Consider the following 20734-nt stretch of genomic DNA (forward strand, 5'->3'; position numbering starts at 1 on the left):
ACACCTTGGGAGAGTGACACACCACTGCTGCCCTGGCAAGGAAGGACACTCAGCACTGTTTTGTCCTTCTCCACTGATGAGCTGTGGCTCTTCAGGTAATCCCTCTGTCAGCCGTGCTCTTGCAGTGACCCTGTTTTACAGAGAAGCTGAGGCAATGAATTCAGAGGACAGGCTGCTGGAAAGCCATGGCAGAAGCACTGGGGTGGGGCTGCGTGGATATAAGCACAAGGATGGCTTGGAAGTGCATCCCACGTGGGCAGGATAAAGCTCTTTTTCTTCACAGCTGTGACAGTGATAGATGGCTTGGTGAATCTGAGCTATATCTAGTTGATACCTGGCTACAGTCCCTGATGCTGCAAGGTGATTTTCTGCCATTTTACAGGCAAGACTAAGCAGAATCTGAGATTTTTCTATAATAAGTGAGGAAGGTCACGAGGAAGAAAGAACCTTCTCTGGTCTGACTTGTTCTTGCCTTTCTGAGCACCTCAGGAAGTTTGACATGGGCAGCTGTGCTTCCTCATGGTGGGCACCCAGTGGTGCCAAGAGCAGCAGAGGTGTAAGGCTTTGGGTACTTCCCTTGCCCAGCTCAGCAGCTCAGTGCCACCATCAAGCCAGGACTTGGATGAGCCAGAGGTAATGACCACATGTGGGGAAAACCACCAGAAGTGACAGCAGAATTAATAGCCAGCCTCTGGCTGCTGCACAAATGGAGAACATTTGTCATTAACAACGAGCACCCCAAACTTTGGGGGGAGCTGTCCCCCAGGCTGACAGTGATGCAGAAGCAGTGACCCCATCAGTTTTCAGCCATCTGTGTGTGCAGAGCAGGCTGTGAGCTCTCCCTCGCAGCCCAGCTTTTGTCCGCGTTTCTGCCTCTCCGCGAGCAGAGGTTGAGCACCAGGTGAAGCTCTGCCTTGCATCATCTGGAGCCTGGAGCTGATGGAGGGGACAGCCCCTGGTGCCTGTGGAGCAGGACACCTCAGAGCAAACACCAGAGCCCTGGGGACGGCGGTGGCAAGGCAGTCACGGGGAGCCTGGCACTTGTCTGCCTGCAGGTCCACCCTCTCCTCCTGCCAAAGTGCCACATCTGCAGTCAATAAGGGCCCACAAGCTGGCTCCTCCTCATTAGAGGAGAGAGGGCAGCTGGCAGGGGATCCTCCAAGGGCTCCCAGGCACAGGAATCAGTCTCCTCCCAGTCTGGAATAGCCCAAATTTGGTGACTTTCTGGGCATGCTGTAAAGGACAGCTGTTTGACAGGGTCTCCAGAGAAAGCTGTGGGTATGTTTCCTACATGATGAAGGATATAGGTGGCTGGCCAAGTGCCCACAGAACTGATTTTAATGCTGTGCAGGTCGAATTTACTTTTCTGTGCTGTATAGTTCATTATACGCAGTGCCCTGGACAAGCATGTATTTTTTCCAAACAAACCAAACCCATACTATTTTAAATCCAGACAAACAAGAAAGACAAAAAAATACATATTGCAAAAAGATGATCTGCACTTTTAGAGGACCTTCTCAAACTCTGGGAGGCACTGCTCGCCTTCCTCTAACAAATAAGGCTTCTGTTATTTTTATTGAAAATAAATACTTGATTATTTAGCTGTAAGCAACACTGAGGCATTAACTTCACCTATGCACATAGCACTGACCCAAAAAATATATAAAAATATTTCCAATAGTATTAAGCACCCAGATGATCTCAGGATAAGTGATCAATGGACAATTAAGTATGTAACATAACATAACCCAAAAAAATGACCAACAAGAAAGATCACACACATAAATTAACTGAGAAGAGGCCAAAGAGCTTCCTCAACGTTCTGAAGTATAACACCCAGTGATATCTATTTTGATATGAAGCCTCCAATCACACTTCACAGCATTACAGATTAATAAAACAACTCCTTCTGTAAGTCTCTTAAAAGTCATTGCTAAGTGATCTCAAGTGTTGTATAATGCTTGAAAAGTCCTTCTACCTTATATAAGTTTAGGGATATTTATTTAAGCAGCATAACTGATGGAGCACAGCCCAGACAGGTACTGCTTTTTGCTAGAAAAAACAATCCCAGAACTGAATCTGGACAAATCAACAGAAAAAGACCGCCTATCTTTTGCTGCATTATTTAAATACTTCAGATATTTGGCCAAAACAGAGAAGTGACACACTACAGAAACATTCACAGCTGCAGGAGCAATAAAACCACTGCCATATTTTCATTAGGCTGTTTCTCAGAAGTGACGAGACGTCTAGAACTGGTCACCTCTCTAAGACAGCAATTCTGATAACGACACAGAGCAAGTGGAGATGATGTTCTGGGGCTCTGGGAGCCGGGGCTTACCTGGCTCCACTTCATGCCATCCACTGGACTGGCTGCCACTGCCTGGAGAGCGCCCTTGGCTTGTGTAGAACGGCTCCTCACCAGGGCTGTCCATCTCATCCTCCACAGACTTGAGACGTTTTGTGGAGCTGAGAAGGCAAAAAAACCCCACATAATGAAGGCATGGAAGAGGAACCAAGGCACTGCTGTTGGGACATGCTTGAGAATAATTCAAGGTAGAACATATTTAGGGTGCTTTGGTGAGATACAAAACAACATTTCAAAGGCCAAAGCCCTAAACTCACACCAGTTTGACCAGAAGTTAGTTTGACATTTAGGCTTTCACAGATTCAGAAGTAGGACATTTTTCAAAGCACACAGAGGTCAATAAGAAGGCAAGAATTTCACTTGCATTGCGTGGTTCTTGCAGTTTGAATGAATATGGTGATGACACACAAGACGTATTTTCACCACCAGATTTTTTTCATGGCTAATTCTGAAAGCAAGTTGTTTATCAGTTCAAACTTCTATTTTCAATCTTTTCAATTAGCCCAGACTTCAGTCCCATAAGAAGAAACATAGGCAAGTGAATGATGGAAGAATCCATTCTTGGTTCAAATGTTCATATTATTTTGCAATAAGAACCATTTGACTCTGCAGCTGTGCCAGCAAGCATAGAAAGCCCCCAATGGGTATCTCTGGCCAGTGTCAGCATTAAAGAATCCCCCTGTGATACATCACACCTCCCTCACCAGAGGCTCAGGACACAGAAGAGCCCTTTGAGTGGTCTCTGGTGGCCACTGGCTCCAGCAGTTCTGCAGGGAGAGGATCCCAGAGCCAAAGACACTCAGCTTGGCTCTGCTTTCCATAATGAGTTGTACAGACTGCGTGGGGACCTTACTGAGAATTTCTCTTCTAAGTACTTTTCCAAGGCTGGGCCAGCTCACTTTTTTTTTTTTCCCCCAAATCTGTATTCTATTAAGATTTAAGGCATTCAAGAACAGGCTCCTCTGTTTAGGGGGAACACATTTAGCAGACATAAAATCTTCCACTATTGGTTTAGAGCTTGCAGCCTTCCCCACCCGAAGCTCTGCACAGGTAGGAGCTGGCGGGTGTGCAAAAGCAGTTGGTGAGAAACAGGAAGAATAAGTCTTATGGCATGTGTGGAATGCAGGTTTGGCCATTCCTTAATTTAAAGAATTGTTATGTGTCAATAGGGGAAATTGTGTGCATACAATATAATTACCGCCTGATAATTCTGCTGAGTCTGTGTATTTAAAGAATTTTTTTTTTTCTGACTGGGAACAGCCTAATGAGAGGAAAACAAACATATTACCAAGTTATTAACTACCCATGCTGTTTATAATTAGCTCCTTATCAGTGGTAGCTATTTGCAGAAGAATAGAAGAGCAACAACTGAGCTCTTAAGTAACATTAATAACCTCACTTTTGCTTCTGGAGTCACCAGTAAATTCTACCTGAGAATGGTGCTAATGATGAGTGCTGTAGGCTACACAGTTTACAGGCTAGAAAGAAACAGCACAAAGTTTTTAATTGATGTGTAATGGGAATTGTAGTCACTGAGCTTCATAACATGCACACTAAGTGCAAGACAGAATGTTCTTCCAATCACTGCAAACTGTAAGTTACTGCTGAGCCTCTCGTTAAAGATTATTATTTTTAAAACCAAAACAACAGCTATATTCAAACCATAGAGATTTTTCACACGTGCACTTGCTCACTGCAAAGCTGGTGGCACTGCAGGCTGAGATAAAAATGTAAAAGAGTGTTGGGCGGGAGTTAGACTTTCTTGTCATGTCTTTGAAATAAGTGATCTATTTTGGCTGTGGGGGAAAAAAGATCAATCTGGTTCCTTAATAGTGTTCAAGACTACTCGAGTGACTGAGCTTGTTTATAAATCTAATCTCATGGATGATTAAAGTGAAAGGTAAAAAATAAAAAATATCCTTGTTTGATAGTTGGCATCTAAGCCGAAATCAAAATCAGATGGGGCAGTCATCTGCACTAGCAATTCTGTTTTCCAAAGGCTGAGTCACAAACTTCTAAATGCTTTATGAAAACGAAATGCTTTATAGACCAAGGTACTAAAGCAGTCTTAGTCTCACAGGTAACACTTTTTACAATAAAGAATACATGCAAGTCTATCTTAAGCCTTTCCTTGCATCTTATTATGCTCCAAGTTCTCTTCTGCCACAAGCTGGAACTCAACAATTCCAGTGGAACTTCTCCTGATACACCCAGATGCAACCAGGAGCTACACAAGTCCATGGAGCAGTTTTTCTTAGGGGCTTGTGCACACAAAAAGGACTTTACAGCAATCCAGCTGAACATTCAGCTCTGTGAGTCTGAAACAGCTCCACATTGTGAGGCCCCCAAACAGCTTGTCAGAGAATTTAATGGTTACTTTCCCAGATGAGTAATGATGCTGGCCTGGGTTTCCAAGGAACCTGGTAGTAGGCAGAGATTGAATTACCTGGTAGAGGATGTGCTAGGTAAAGACCTCCTCATTGCTCCTGGGCTCATGCTGTAGTATGAAGAACTTTCCAAATCTGAGAGGGAGAAATTAGGGCCTGTTCCTGCAGCTATCGGTGCTGGGGAAACAAAAGAGATTGCAGTCAGTAAGTCATGTGAATATGGCATGAATTGCACTTCAAAATCACTTTCTTCTTCCTCATGAGTGTGTTTAGTTTCACAATGGGAACAGGTGGGATGTGGAAATTAGGAAATGCTAATGGTACCTGGCATTGCAATCAAGAAGATGTAAATTTTACCAAGAATACAATGTTCCATGATGTAGAATCTCTCTTACATTCCTCCAAAGATATTATTATTATTTTTTAAAATTAAACAATTATGACTTCCTCCAAGCGCTGCTTTTCTATTAACGTCATTCTAACATTTAATGAAACTTGTTGCTTTTAGGACCACATTGTCTCTATTGGCATGGCTACAGATAGGCTGCATCATCCCTGTAGAGTGCTTGGCAGGATCTACAAGCAGCACAGGCAGGGAAATACACACCTCAGAACCTCTGGGGTACATGTGATGTACAGCCACAAGCACAGAGGTTAAAAAAGCAGATGAGAAAGTTGAGTTCTTTTCTGCCTAAGAGCATCTGAGCTTTCTTCTGGCTTCTCCTCCAGCTAAATCAGAGCTAAAGACAAATGACTCCCCAAAAGTTTTACCCAGCACTGAGCTTCCACTCTTCACCTCATCACCTTGTCCAGTACTGAAATTTTTATTGCAAGGGAAATGAATCCCTGAGATTTCCCTGTCCTGGATCTTTGGTTTCACATTAAACATCTCTGATTATTACACACCCTGAAATTTGCAGGCACAAACCATGAACTCCATGTGCTGTATTCTTCTGGGAGCAGACAAGGAGCAGAGCAGCTTAACATTGAAGTCAGCAGAGAATGGATTTCGTGCTGAAATGCCACTAATACAGTAAATGGTACCATGTCCACTGTGGCTGTTCCAGTGCTATTTACAGGACAATACAACTTCAGGGGCTGACAATTACAGATCATGATTTTCTCTCACATTTCAGAGCCATCTGAAAAAGGACGTCCTGCACAATGAAATGCACCAGCTTGGCCTGGGCTGTATTGTCTGAGAGCCCTGATTCACAGCCACAAAGGCAAAGCAGTCTCAGTGCCACACAGGGATGCTGAGCCAAGTTTAATCTTTGGTCTGAGAATCTGGCCCATTTTCAAACATGAAAAAATCTTTCAGTCCAATTGGGAAGGAGTGAGGAAATGAAGACAGGATAGCTCCTATCACCCAGCTAACATGTCTGGGCTGGGAGTGCTGCCACTGACTGTAATGGGGCCAGTATTTCACCCCAAGTCTTAAGGAGCTCACAATGTCAGATTTGACAGAGGAATAATGTAGCTTTGCAGCTGCCTCATCATCCCCACAAGACAATTAGTTGTTGTTTGGCAAGGATCTTTTAAGAACGTCATTGAGACAGAAAGGGAACAGCCTGGATATCCACGGACTTTTAAAAGCTGGGGACGGAAAATACACAACGCCATTAAAACTTGAGAAAATCTGGAATGATCATTAAAAGGAATTAAGTTGGGAAGTAATTTATGACAAGAACACTCAAATCCTTTGTTATCTTCTCTTAACTATCATACGCTTCCTGCACACTGGGTATATGAGAGGGTGTGTTAACAGAGGGAAAGAAAAATTAAGCACAGTAAAATTAACTTGTTTTATCAATTTGTGCTTTCTGCAACAGTTTCCTGACAGCAGCTACAAGAGGCTGTAAAACTGATGAATTTGCATGGAAAAAGAAACCGGTGTAAGTAATTTGTGTAAAAGGTAACAGGGACATGGACTGCTATAATTCAGACACCCTGCAGATAGCAGACTGCTGCAGTGTGTGCAGTTATGGGTTAGAAAAATGACCACACTGCAGTCAGTCTGACTTGAATGGAAATCAATCATAAAGGTACTCTCTGCAGCATCTACTCCACAGTTTTCAGCAACTTCCTTGCCAAACAGATTTGTGCTCTGCAAACCCTTTCCTGAGCAATTCCTCTGCATTCTCTGCCTCCCAAAGCCCAGCTTACAGGTTAAGCACACGCTTTTCCAAACAGGAACATAAAAAGGCAAGCACTAAATTAAAGCACTGTTTCTTTCTGAGGCACAGTGAATTTCCTGGACATTGCCAGATTTATGAAACAGTTTTATTCCAAGGAGATAAGGAAGAAAAACTGGTATGTGGGTAATGCTTCTTTCTTTCTTTCCCCCTGCCGTGTTTATTGCCCTTTCCCCAAATCCTGGATATTTTTTGAGTTGGCCCTATAGAAAAAAGGAGTGTGTGTCCAGAGGAGAGGTAGGGTAGGAACAAAGTATTGCTGATGCTGTGTAAACTCAGAGCAAAGCAGAAAGGGCAGATGCCACAGGGGTTGCTGCCTGGGTAGCAAACACGAAGGATGCTGTGCTGGTCACCACGCCAGTTTGAAACCAGAGGGTTAAAGAACAAAACTCATCTTTAATAGACACCAGCAGAGGTTAAAGTGCCTGGCTGGGCTCTGGGGGCCAGTACCTGAATCCTGTGACAGTCCTTGCACAGGAGCCACCACCCTGCCACCACCAGCCTCAGGTCTCTGGCCCCAGAAGTGCTGTGGCAAAGGTTGCATAGGGCTGAGCTGTTCCAAAATCCCTTCTCCTGCCTTTCTCACAGTGCCTGTCTTCCACTAAAGCCTGTTTGTACCTTTGCTTGCAGTTATTGCATTTGCTACCATAATTCACAACAATGTGCTGGAGCTGTGGATGCCTCATCCCTGGAAGTGTCCAAGGCCAGGCTGGAGTAACCTGGGATAGTGGAAGGTGTCCTTGCTGGGCTTTAAGGTCCTTTCCAACCCAAACCTAAACCATTCTGTGATTCTATAACTCCCAGCAAAGGCAGCATCTCTGCAGAGCATGCAAAGTGGTGCAAACTGTGGCAAAACTCTTGTCCAAACTAAAAAACTCTGTCTAAACTAAAAAACTAAGTTTTTTTTAACCTGTTCATTGCAGCACCTGACAATCCACCACACAACCTCTCTACCCCTGCTCCTGAAACACACTCCAGCCCCACATGGAACAGTGTGGTGGGAGCTGCAGCCTCACAAACTCCACACAGTGACATCTAAAACACACCATTACCCCTGTAAGAAATGCTCTGCAGCAAAGTGACCTCCTGACAGCTCAGGAACATCCCCCAAATGGGAAAGGATGTCAGAAACTGCGAGTCAAAGCAAGAATCTCATCAAGATGCCACCTGACCCAGGGCTATGAGCTGGAAGGAGCTGAGAGAGAAGGATCCCTCTTGCCCCACACCCAGCCTGTAGCCCCCATTTCAGCTGCTGGCATCACAAAAATCTCCTGTGCAGCTGGGACACACTCAGAGGGACAGGTGGAGCTGGTTTGCCTAAACAGAGGAGGAGGAGGAGAAGGAGGAGGAAGGTTGGTGCCTCTGCCTGACACTTTTCTACTCCTGGGATGCAGGGCAGCATCACCTTGCTCCCAGCCTGCTCCCTCCAGCTCAGCTCCTCACCCAAAATGTCAAGAAAAATAATGGAGAAATTAAGAAAAAGCCCTCTGACTTAACCCAATTGCAATATTTATTTTGAAAAAAATTACTGAATTACAGACCAGGAAACCCACTAAATAAAACCAGTTAGGCTGGCATTTGTCTCCCTTGGAATATGGCACTTTCTTTAAGCCACATTAATATTTAGCCTCTCTTTTTTTTTCCCCCCATTTGTATGTATTTATTTTTACAGAGGGTCTGGGATGTGACTAAGATCATTACACGTGTAACACTGCAGTGAAGTGATAATGTGCTTAAGGTTAAATGGGAGAAACATGACATTTGACTAATAAACTTTTTCCTGTGTTGTGACTCCATAAACAAAGGGAAACACACTGTGCTGTTGCTGCTGGGAGGAAAGGGGAGCTGGGTGGGTTTTTTGTTTTTTGCAAGGCCTTTGTTTGCTCCACACTGTATCATTAGATTCAAAGAGCTTTCGCCGAATACAACAGATATGAAATGTGTGATGTTCATTTTAAAATTACAAGTACAGCCTGCTATTGACCATCTAATTATGCTGAGTTCCATTTATAAACATAGCTAACCACTAAGTTTATAGAGACTTTTTGTGCTGCTTTAATAGGATATTGATCGAGAGCAAGGTTTGAGTGGACTGCCATTGAATTGTGTAATGGCATACAAAAGGCAAGGTCACGGCAACTGTTCACTCTATGCCTGCAGTCTATTTTTTATTATAATCTTTTTTTTTTTTCCCTCCCTCTTATACCCAAGCCCACACAGAGAGTTTTGGATAGCAGTGCTTTGCTAAGGAATATAGAGTATCTTTTTAAATGTTCATTTTCATGCTGCTGACTTTAACTGCCTTCACTACTGTAGTGCTTAGTATAGCAGAAAACTCACAGGCTGCAGCTCAGGGAGAGCAGGTTTATCACACCCTGGCTGCACACACGTGCTGTGTGAGGAGCTCAACAGCCTCTCCTGGGCTACTAAAAGGCATCCACTGCCCAGCCCAGCCCCTCCACAGGAGCCAGGGCACCCAGGACGTTCTGGGATTCACTTTTCCTGTGGGAAAAGCTGGAAGAGAGGCACGCGGAGGCTCGGTGGCACCCACACTCCGTGCCTGGAGTGCTGGCAGTGCCTCCCCATCCCAGCCCTTGTCCTCATGGCAAGGACACTTCAGCCCCTGTCTGCATCCCCAAAGCTCCATCCCCAAGCCTGGCACCTGCTGCATCAGTGTGGCAGCACCCCGAGCTTCCCAAAACGCCCTGCCCACACCCATGGAATTAGTCTGAGTGTTTCAGGGATGATCAGCTGGGCCATTTCTGTGTGTGCACAGGAGCAGTGAGCAACTTGGTGTGCCTGTGGTGCCACAGGCTCATCAGAAGGATTACAAGTCCCCCCCACTGCTCCTCGCTGCACACAGCACACGTTGAACCCAACGTGTGGCATTTTCAGGCCAGGGTGCAGTCAGAATTCCCTTGTTTATCAGCACGAAGAATGATGTCATTTTGACAAATAACACACCACCAAACAAATATGTTTGATTTGGCTCTAGCCAACGTTCATAAATCCTAAATCTTTCTTCACATCCTGGGCAGTGCAGTTTATCTGGCTGCTTGAGTGACCTCTGAGGGAGGAGATCTTCCCAACAGCTCTCCCTGCACAAGAGCACATGGTGCAGACTCAAAGCCAAGGGAGGAATGCATTCCCCGTGCCTTTCTCCCTGCTCCAGCCCTTGCCAAGGCAAGGGACACTTGGCACCTTCTGCAGAGGGTCTCCTCCAGTGCCCTGAGACTGCTGCCCACAGCCAAAGGAATATTTTCCTAGCAAGGGGAGAAAAGGAGGAGGTTTCACTTGGCCAACAGCTGGCTGTCAGTTCCCAAACCCGTCCATCCCCAACGCTTCTGCCTCTGAGCCTTTTGTTGTCAGCACAGACCTCTCCAGAGAGGGAAGAATGAAGCCTCTGTTATCTGCAAGGGTCTCCCCAGTATCTGGGGTGACAGACAACACTCAGAGAGGAGCTCACACCCTCTGCCTGCTAATAATGGAGGAGAACTGACAGCATGAGCTGCAACACCCACATCAGACGGGCTGGAGAGGAGGCTTTGTTTTTCAGATGCACATCTATGATCTCTTTTCTCTGTTTTACTAGGCTCTGCAAGACTCAGCAGCTGGGCAGCATTTCGAAAGAAAATCTGCATCTATAGGACTGAAGAAAGCAAGTTTCTGTTACCAACACGGTCTAGACTTGTTCAATAGCTCACAGAAAGTGTGATGATCAGCACTGATAGGCAAGATAGATAACAGAAACAGCTGACCTTTCACTTGATTAATTCATTCCCCAAATTTGCATGACGGAGACAACTGCCTCTTACTTGAGACTCCTTGTCATGCGGACCTCTGGGAACTTTACTAAATAAACCTGGCACATAATTGCTACCCACAATATTTTGTAAGATTAATTTTAGATAACAGCTGCCGCAGGCCAGTTAAAATTGGGGGAAATCACTTATTTCGATCATTATATTACCAAAAGCAAGCACAGCAAGAAAAATAACAGTGGGCATACACAAAGATGGAGTCTTTTTGGAAAGAGGACTGGTCTCAAATCAGAACACAGGAACATGCAGACAACCCAGAGCGGGTCATATTAACTTTAAAAGGACCTTGCCTACCAATTTAGGCAAATATGCAGTAATTACCTTGTTGCTCTGTTATGTTTAATAATTCTTTGAATATAAGCATGTGAATTAATACTGAGTTTTCTGGGAATATGCTGCTAGACTTGACACTAAACATATCCTATTGGGTAGCCAGGGCATGTCAGGCTGTGGGCTTCTCAGACCTCATAAAGTAAACAAGGTTAAGGCTGGTCAGTACATGTCTGGGGCATCTCCAAGGAAAATCCAGGGTGCTATCAAAAGCAGTGTAGCTAAATCAGTTGCTGGCACCCTTCCCTCTGAGTCAGTTCTGAAGTGATATCCCGATATGCTTTGGGGACACTATTTTTGGTAGAGGTGCTGGCTTGTAGACAGGATATAAAACTGAGGTCTTGACCTCCCAGGATTATTAAAGAGCCCATGAAAAACAGTGCAAACCCCCTTGTCTGGAACAGATAAAAGCTGAATCTTTATATTTTTCCCACCAACACCTTCTTTCTTATTCCTAATAGAGTCCATGCTCTTCCTGCGTGCAGGTGCCCCATTCTTGAAGGTGGTGCACGTCAACTGCAAGCAGAGGGAACATCTCAGGCACAGCTCATAATTTGCAAAACATGCTGAGTGCTAGGATTTCTGATACCCAGTGTTTCAGTTTAGTTACAATAAAATATCAGGGAAAATTAATAAGCTTGAAACACGATGCTCAGGAGGTGAGTGCCAAGCTCTGGGGGAGGCTGGGAAGGCTCCAGCCAGGAGTGGGGCACTTTCCTAGGAAAAGTGCACACATGGGGCACGGCTGACAGAGTCCAGAGGCAGCTCTGCTGTGCAGGGCTCCTCCAAGCCGAGATAAGACTGTGGGGAAGTGGGATGCCTTGCAGAGGGGGAGGGTGAACCCTTTGGGCTTCAAAAGCCTCACACTGAAAAGCTGTCACACTGAAACGAAGCCTCAGATCCTGGTGACAACCTGGGCTTGTCCACCCTGGCTGCAGGTACCAGCCAGGCTCTGCTCCCTGCACAGCCCAGTTGGATGCCAAAGGCTCTGCTTAAGCACTTCAGCAAGTGAACCTGGTGTGCTGAGCACTCAGCAGCTCCTCTTGACTTCTGAGTCCTCTTAACTTTGCCCTTCTCTCAAAATTCCCACCAGTTGTCAGGGAAGGAAGCTCAGGAGAAATGTTTTCTTCCACATTTTTCTCTCTGCCTCTCTCCAGGGCGTATAGCTCTCATGTATATCCCACTTGCCATGCTATCCTTGTGCCATCCTTTTTTTAAAATGTAAAGCCAATTTACTAGCTAGTGTCTTTCCAAAAGAGGAAATAAACCAGGAAAATCCTCTGAGAAACTCTGTGTTCTGACTCAAAACCACAGATTTTCTACTAGGTTTGTGCCAGTTAGATTCTAGCCTCGGAATGACTGAAATTACATGCCCAGAGCCAGCACACAAATAAATATTTCTGCTATCTAGGAGGAGAACCATTTTTATCATTAAAAAGATTGGTTGCACCCTAAGGTTTTAAAGGGGCACAGAGCTGAGGGTTTCACTTGGAGAAGTGATTGTTGATAATGTGATATTATCCCACAGCTCCACACTAGCTGGAGAAAATATGGTTTGGGTTGGAAGGACCCTTAAAGATCACCCAGTTCTGTCACAAGCAGGGATACCTTCCACAACACTTCCAGGTTGCTCCAGCCTGGCCTTGGACACTTCCAGAGATGAGGCAGCCACAGCTTCTGTGGCCAGGGCCTCCCCATCCTCACAGGGAAGAATTTTTTAGATCCCTAAAGGACTTGTTCATACAGGCCTGGCTTAGCAGCAGTGTCTCTGCAAGACCCTGTCCATTCTCTTTCCTTGGACTATCTGGATTATGTCATAGCAAAATACAATCAATGCACCTTTGATCAATGGAACAGGGTGGTGACAGGTACTCTTAATTCAGTGTTGTTAGTGAGTATTGACAAGCCTGTAATGATCATGCTGCAGTGTGTCACTCACACTGGGGGCATTAGCATTCTTTAAAGGTCAAAACCCAAATCCTTCCAGAAGACAGAATTCCATACAGTTAATGGAAAACGTGGGCTTGGAGAAGTAAGGATGTGTGAGATTATCAGGGCTGAAGTTGGCACAGTTGTTGGCATTATTAATGGCTTCAGTGACTTGCAGGTGTACAAACCCCAAATTCAGAGAATGAGTTGGAAGGAACCCACACAGATCATCAAAGTCCAACTCCTGGCCCTGCACTGGGACAGCCCCAAGAATCACACACAGGCATATACACACAGCAAGGATGAACACAATGTGAAAAAACAGCATCAGAAAATTTCCAGGCTTATGTGCACAGATCAGGTAATTTCCAGAGGTCTGGTTCCAATACAGCCCTTGGATCCTCCAAGGGATCCATGGGAAGCTGATTTCTGTATGCATTTGTCTGCACTCTGCCCATTTTCAGCTGGGTACCAGACGAGCTTATCAACTTATACATGCAAGTTTGCAGAATCGAATTATTTATGAGCTCACTTTAAAATTCTGCTGGTTTATTTTCATCCATTTAAAGAAGTGGCACATAAATGCTGTCCAATGGCAAGAAGAGGGGAGAAGAGAGTCCTAATTTTCAAGATGCTGTTTCTGAATTGAGAAAGGGAACAATAAGAATCAAAGGAAAAAAAAAAAAAGCAACTTGGATTGCAGAAACCACATAAACTGGCCACAAAATGATACTTACTTTGTGAGACTCTTACTAGCTCAGTCACACTGAAAACACCTGATGTGACAAAACTGTCCTGGAAGCCCAAATGTCCTACAAAACAAACAGAGTGAGAGAACTGCGATTAGCTTTAAGCATTTAATGACAGTATTCTCAAATACTTTACTTTCATTTACACTTAAAATGTGACATCTAATTTCCCACTTAGCAGTAATTATTGTTTATGTAGGTGGGTAACCAGTCATACAGCTATGTAGGCTGCTTTGTGGTTTCTATCTAGAGGTTAGGAAAGCTAACATGACACATCAGCAGGGAGATTTTTACATGTTAAAGCATCTCAACAGGAAATCTGAAACAAAAGAGGACTATTTTAATAAACGGTTACCTTGGATGACCCCTAATGACTTCACAACTGAAATGAAAATACTGTACCTAGGAAACAGACAGGACAGCTAAGTTCCATAATCGTTTTAAACATTATTCTCTAAAGAAACATCTGATCAGGATTATCTACCCATTCATTCAAACCAAACAAGATTTAAAGATGTATTCTTCATTTTTCTAAGGTTACACTGGGGGGATCTTAAAAGAGCAGATGGTTAAAAAAATTTAAATTAAGGCCTTTTCAACTAAAAAAAAAAAATTCTAACATTTAAAACTAGATTTTGAAAAGAAAAATAAATCTCTGCATCAGAAAAAAGTAATAACTTTGTGGACTGTCTGTAGGAACCAGGGCGGACTCATCCACACTCCCTGTGCAAGGAATGCCTCTACACCGGGTATCAAAGTGTGATGGCACTTTACATAACAGTATTTTCCTTCTTCTCTGCAAACATGCCTACCACCAAATGTTCATTTAATTTTCACGGGTATGCTCAGTGACAAAGGAGCAGCCCGGGCTGCAGCCCAGGCCGGGATCGGGCGGGACAGAGCCGGACTTCAATTAGAGGGAGGGCTGCACTGGGCCAGGCTGACCTCCTGCTCTGGAAATCAGGGTCACAGGAGAAATCGCAGGATAAAGGGATTATTAAAAGAACTGTAAAGTCCTGCTTGCCCACAGGATAAGTGGCATACCTTTTTAGGTTGTCCTACTTAGAGTCACCGATTCCGGCGCACGCACACATTTATTATTGAATGTTTTGCAGGGCCACCATCTGCTCCATCGTTAATTGTTTGTCAGGCTTGGTACGATTTCCCTGCATCCCATACATCCTCCTGCACCCCACGCTCATGCTGGGGATACCTGTGCACCTTTCTCCAATGGCCAGAGGGACAGGGGTAATGCCAGCAGCACATTTGTACTCCTGGCTTTCTTTTGGGGTTGTTTAAACAAAGTCAGAATATCCCACTGCCACTTCTACCTGAGGAATGGGATGCAAAAAGAATACAGCTCTACAGAGGGTGGAATGTCAGGCAGTGTGTCAGGGAAAGGTTTGGGAGAGATCTGGAGGGAGGTGAGCTGTTCACCTCCAGCCAAGATCTCATGGAATTCTGCTCCTACACAGAAGAAATTTCCTGTTTCTGCAAGGAGCCCACGGTGCCAGATGAACACAATCTCTAAGCTAACAGACTCGAGACAAGTTTCTGCATCAGGCATGTTTTTATACTCCAGCAATAATGATGAGTTTTCAAACTGTGTATATGTATATCTTTGGGCATCCTTGTGTATGTGTGTATACATATGTATTATGTACACAAACATATAAATATACACAAATCTGTCATGCTCCAGCTGTAGATAAATGTACTATAAAATATTGAAATTGATGCTGAAATTCAACACAAACAAATTCCTCAATCTGCAAACAAGGTTTTTGTTTACATCAAGAGAATAAATTTTTCTCTACTTCAAATGAAAAAAAAATGTTCTTACAAGGTTTTATTTTTCCTTATTTTCAATTTAGAAATAGCTCCCTGATAGCTGTTAAATGCTTTTGCCTGATCTGCTTTGTACTTTCCCACAATAAAGGTGATGACTACCTCATTCTGCTTTTTAGAAACAGTTGCTGCCCATACACAACGTTTGTTCATCGCCGATTTCCCAAGTATTTTTAATATGAAGATCTACTTTTCATATGCTGCAGCAGACCTGCCTATTGAATTAAATGATCTGTGAATTAAAAATAATTCTCTTAGGTCTTCACTGAAACCACTCATGTGCCTAAAATTAAGCATATGCTTAAGTGCCTTGCTGGATGGGGGCCAGGACGCTTACTACTCCGCAGAGCCCTTCGGAGGGAAGGCAGCCTATGCTATGTAACTTCTCACACTGTGCTCATCATGGCAGCATCTGAGCAACTTCCAGAAGTGCATCCAGCAATGCCACGAACATCTGCCACGTGTTGTTCCTTTCTGCAGAGCACCACACTGGCTCTGCTCTGCTGTCCACTCCCACCTGCGTTTCCCAGGCAGGTCCCTGCCGCACGGAGAGTGAAGGTGAAATTTAAATATGGAAGGGGAAAAAAAAAACCCACCCTGAATCGTAGCCATGGTGGGATATTTGGCTGATTTTTTTAAAAGGAAAGCCCAGAGCCTTTTGTAATTATCCAGTAAAAATGTGATATCGTGGCAAGGCAAACCACATTACTTTAACCTGTCACACACAGGTGAAACCAGAAATGAAAGTGCCATTTTAAATACGTCCTAACTCTCAGGGCATGAGAGAAGATGAATAAGTTATCTTGAGCATGCTGACTTGAATATTCCTATCTTGGGTATGCTTGAAATGTCCACTTACTCCTGCAGGAACATTCCTTATGGGAGCACAGGTAACAGTAATCATTAAACAACAGCATGGAATGAGCATGGTTAGATTTTCATCCTTCAATACCAAAAATAAACATTTCACAAATGAAAGGTGAGTTTCACAACTCTCCAATTTGATATTTACTTAAAAACATTAGGAAATCGGGCTTCTCTTGCCAATCATTAAGAATACCTTGATACTCACAAAAGCCATGCCCTTAGCTTAGAGCTGGATCATGAATGTATTTTGAGGTATGGTTGGTCTGTGAATTTGCAGTTCAGTAGAACCCCATGGAATTTTTAAAGGTTTGCCTGGATGGTTCAGATTGCAAAATCCAGGTCTAAGACTCTTGTTTTTGCTGAGCTAGGATAACAGTGAGAGAAGAAAAGGAGGGAAATAGTACAAAGAACTTAAATGTGCAAAAGAAGAATTACTGGGAAACAGCAGGATTGACAAAAGATGCGAAGCTAACATTATTAACAGGGGTCAAAATGCAAAAAAGGTATCAGTATTTTGATCCAATTTAGGGGATCAAAAGCTGATCCACTAAATTCTGAATGAGAAGAAAAATAGGTAAAGTCAAGCAATTACTTATGCAGATGTTAGCATTAACAAGCTCCTGCACTGAAAAGATGATTAAGCATCCTGAAAGCTTCCAAGATTTATTTTCATAGGGCACTTTACTGAAATACTTGCACTGTGATAATTTTGCTCAATATCCAAGAGATTGGGACATTGAAACTGCTGTGTATGACAGGCTTTGTGCAACAGTCACAGTTTGGAAGTAAAGCAGGTGCTCAAAATGAATCTTGCAGAGTTCATTCAATGAAATTTTGGGTACAAAATTAAGACACGTGGCTGGCCAGGGCAGGCTGACTCAGCAAAGCTGTTGGAGCACGTGCTTTACTTCTATCACATGCCTGACTAAAGCACGTGCTCACTGCCCTGCCAAACAAAGGTGGGCTGACAACCTCCAGGAGGGATTAAAATAAATATTTCAAAAATTCCTTCAGTCGAGTCTAGGGGCAGGTAGGACTTAGCTCATCACCTAAGATCTCTCTTTGGCCCACTAAGATGATCACCTTTCCCCTAAGGGGGGAAAATAGCCAGGATAATAAGACCAAATTGAATAAATAAGATCAGGATAGTAACTAATAAGTCATTGTGCACAACGGCACAATATTATTGTACCAAGTACCACATGGAAAACATCTTTCCATAACTTGATGGCTGCTTTAATTGGGGAGAAAAATCCCAATGCCATTTACATATTCTTCTTTTGGATCCCAGCAAAGAAGCCAGAAGAAAAGGCTTCAGTTGCTGGAGCCTAATTCTGATCTCTCTCAAAGAAGTTTTAAACAAATCTTTCTGCACCGATCAAATGGAGTTTCACCTCATTTTCTCCTAATTTACACTGGCAGAGGAGAAATCAGGATTAGGACTTGTTGTCTAGTGCTATTTGTTTTGAATTATTAAGCAAACATTCCTATTTCAATGAGTAAACGTGTACAAAGGCAACTAACCTTCGTCCTAAAATGGAGTTTACAGGGAGAGTATTGTCTGCTTTCCCAATTAATGCAGTAAAAAGAAGTCTCAGACGTTGAGCTACCAATCAAGAGCTTGTGTTGTAGCTTGAGAAAATCATGACTGATGCAATTACTTTTATGTAGAAAGACTGAATATAGTCTATAGGTTAAAGTTCATGGGGTTATTGTTCCTTAATTGAATATCTGAAGATGTTTTCAAGGTGCTCAAGGTATTATTGTTATTTAATTAGCAGGCTTCCTTGTGTAATCCAACAGTATTATTTTTGCTATAAAATAGTTAGATTGCACCATAAATATACAAGGTATTTTCCAAACAGAGATACAGCTGGTTTCCTGAAAGCCAAGCTTAAATAAAACCGGGAGAGAGTTACTACTTTGAAGATGAAGAAGTCCAAATCCAGTTGTTTTTCTTCCACTACAATCTGAGTGACAATGTATTAAGCTTCAGAGAACAGCTTTTTGGGAGACTTTGATTTCTTTTCAGTGTTTTGAAATTGCACAAGTTCCCCAAACTAGCACTGAACCCATTTCTAAAGCTTTTTTCATGTTCAGCATCTCACTATACATAGCCATCTTAAAACCTTAAAATAGTAATAATCAATTAGGGTCTCAAGCCTATTATCTTCACCAAATGCCTGATTAAAAGAAAAGCCCTCTCTGCTCGAAGTGCAACTTGATTCCTTTTGGTTTTATCCTCTATCTAGATAATCCCATGTTTCACAAACAATGCCGAGCCATAATGTGGATGAGAAAATTAATGTCTGTATCACACAGCACACGCAGGGCTGGAGAGAGGGGATGTTATCAGAGGGAACCCGGCTCACCCCCAGGACTCCCAAAAGATTAGCTGTTCCATGGCTGCTCTGGCTGAGCAGGATGGGGGTGAGGGAGCTGCTCCTAATCTGCATTCTCCAGCAAAACAGGGGAGGACTGAACATGCGTGCTTCACTCAAGACCTTCATAACATTTACACTCTGCTTAATTGGAAGGTGAGTTTATCAAGGCTGGGCTGACCCAGCTGAGGCAGCCTCGCTGCTGCTGAGAAATAGCTCAGCTCTATCCCCCGCTGGAAATACAAAGCAAGATCCATGGGGATAAGCTGTATATATAAAAAAAACTAACTCTGAATCTAAAAAAAATTGAGATGGAAGACACCCTGTATGCCAGCCACAATATTCTGTCCAAGGGAATGTCTGTGCCATGCTGATGGCAGACAACACCAGGCTGGGGTACTGCATGTAGGAACAATGAAATCTGCACTTGCCAGCAGCCCCCAAATACCGATCACCGGAGCTGACACAGTGGCCTTATTTTAATTGCTTTGCACAAAATGCATTCCTCAAATTTGTAAATGATAAACCTTTAATGGTAAATCAGACCACATTTTTAATTCGTGGGCATTTCATAGAAGAGTTAAGCAAGACATTACACATTAAAAGTGATGCAGAAACCTCTCTCGTTCCCAAATGCTCCCACTCCTATTTCGGCTTGTTATTTCCAATACAATTTTAATGCCACAGCAATAGCTCACCTTGGACAAACTGCACATTTTCTTATGAAAATAACTGTGGGGGCACACCTCACAGATGCAGTTATTTTCTCTGGCTTGCTACCTGCCTTTGGCTGAGGTTTTAAGAAGCACCAGAACTTTCTCTGTGGCCCATAGCAGGATGGATTAGACCGTCCAGGGCATGTCTGTCAGTACAATAGAGGAACACTTTTAAGACTTTAAAGTCATGTAATACAATTCTAGGCTGGATCTTTCTTGTTAAAAAAAGTAGAATGGGAGTGATTGAAAAAGAAAAGGGCCAATATTTGACAACAGAAATCAGCATAACCTCCTAACAGCGGCAGTCATGGATGACTGCCCTTTGACCCGGGGAGATTATGTGGGATTTCAATGACAACAGCTGGAAGTGAGCATGTGAGAATAGAGAACACAGATCTGAGGCCTCCTACAAAAGACTGCACAATCCCTGCCCAGATCTGAGTGTTGATTAGAAATTGTTTCCTGGTCCTAGCTTAATAGACTGTGATAATGAAAGTTTTGTTAACCCTTCACCATATGCAAAACCACTGGTAAATGATTTGCCTTTTTGGGTTTTAGCTAAAAAGTCTGTATCCAGCAGTCAGTGAAATTGTCTGCCTAATACTGCTTTTTTTTTTTTTTTTTTTTTTTGGGTACCCAGAGCTCAAGTTCAGCTCCTTTTCCATATGGTTTGTGACCATAGAGAATCAATGCCTGCTAAAGGAGAAAGGACTCTCACCCTTCCCTAAGGAACCCACCTGAGCAGGGGTGCTCCAGAGGTGAATCAGAACACAAATACATGTGTAACCTCTCCCTGTGTGTTCCCCTTCCTACTCGTGGCACTTTAGAATCTCTAATGAGAAAAATGCCTAATTATGCTTTCGATATTTGTCATATTGAGCTTCAGAGTCTGGGCTGCAAATTAATAAACGTGGACCACAGCAAAGATGGCATCAGGTGTGTCACCAACAGCCTGGTCCTGCAAGGATCACATGCAGCCTCAGCTCTTAGGAGATTCAAGCTCGTTTTATATTTAAGTGCAGAGATAGTGGAATTGATGGAAACTTATTACTGTTAATGAACCGATTACAGATTGCAATCAATCATGTCAGGTTTTGTCCAAGTGGTGGCACACGGATAGTTCTTTTCTCTTGAAGACAAAGG

The 20734-nt window shown here is 43.5% G+C and overlaps 1 protein-coding gene across 12 annotated transcripts in view; it reads right to left on the reverse strand.

The window, feature by feature from the left end:
* Positions 1-20734, reverse strand: part of NFIA (nuclear factor I A) — a 249284-nt gene that overhangs the window by 76139 nt on the left and 152411 nt on the right. For all 12 annotated transcript variants that reach the window (XM_088169639.1, XM_088169640.1, XM_088169643.1 and 9 more), the window contains 3 exons: positions 13768-13842; positions 4815-4932; positions 2342-2469 (listed from right to left, as the gene is read on the reverse strand). In XM_088169639.1, the coding sequence (XP_088025765.1) occupies positions 2342-2469; positions 4815-4932; positions 13768-13842 (321 nt within the window). The remainder of the gene's footprint in view (positions 1-2341; positions 2470-4814; positions 4933-13767; positions 13843-20734) is intronic.

This window comes from Sturnus vulgaris, chromosome 9 (genome assembly GCF_052056855.1).
Source record: "Sturnus vulgaris isolate bStuVul1 chromosome 9, bStuVul1.hap1, whole genome shotgun sequence".
NCBI lineage: Eukaryota > Metazoa > Chordata > Aves > Passeriformes > Sturnidae > Sturnus > Sturnus vulgaris.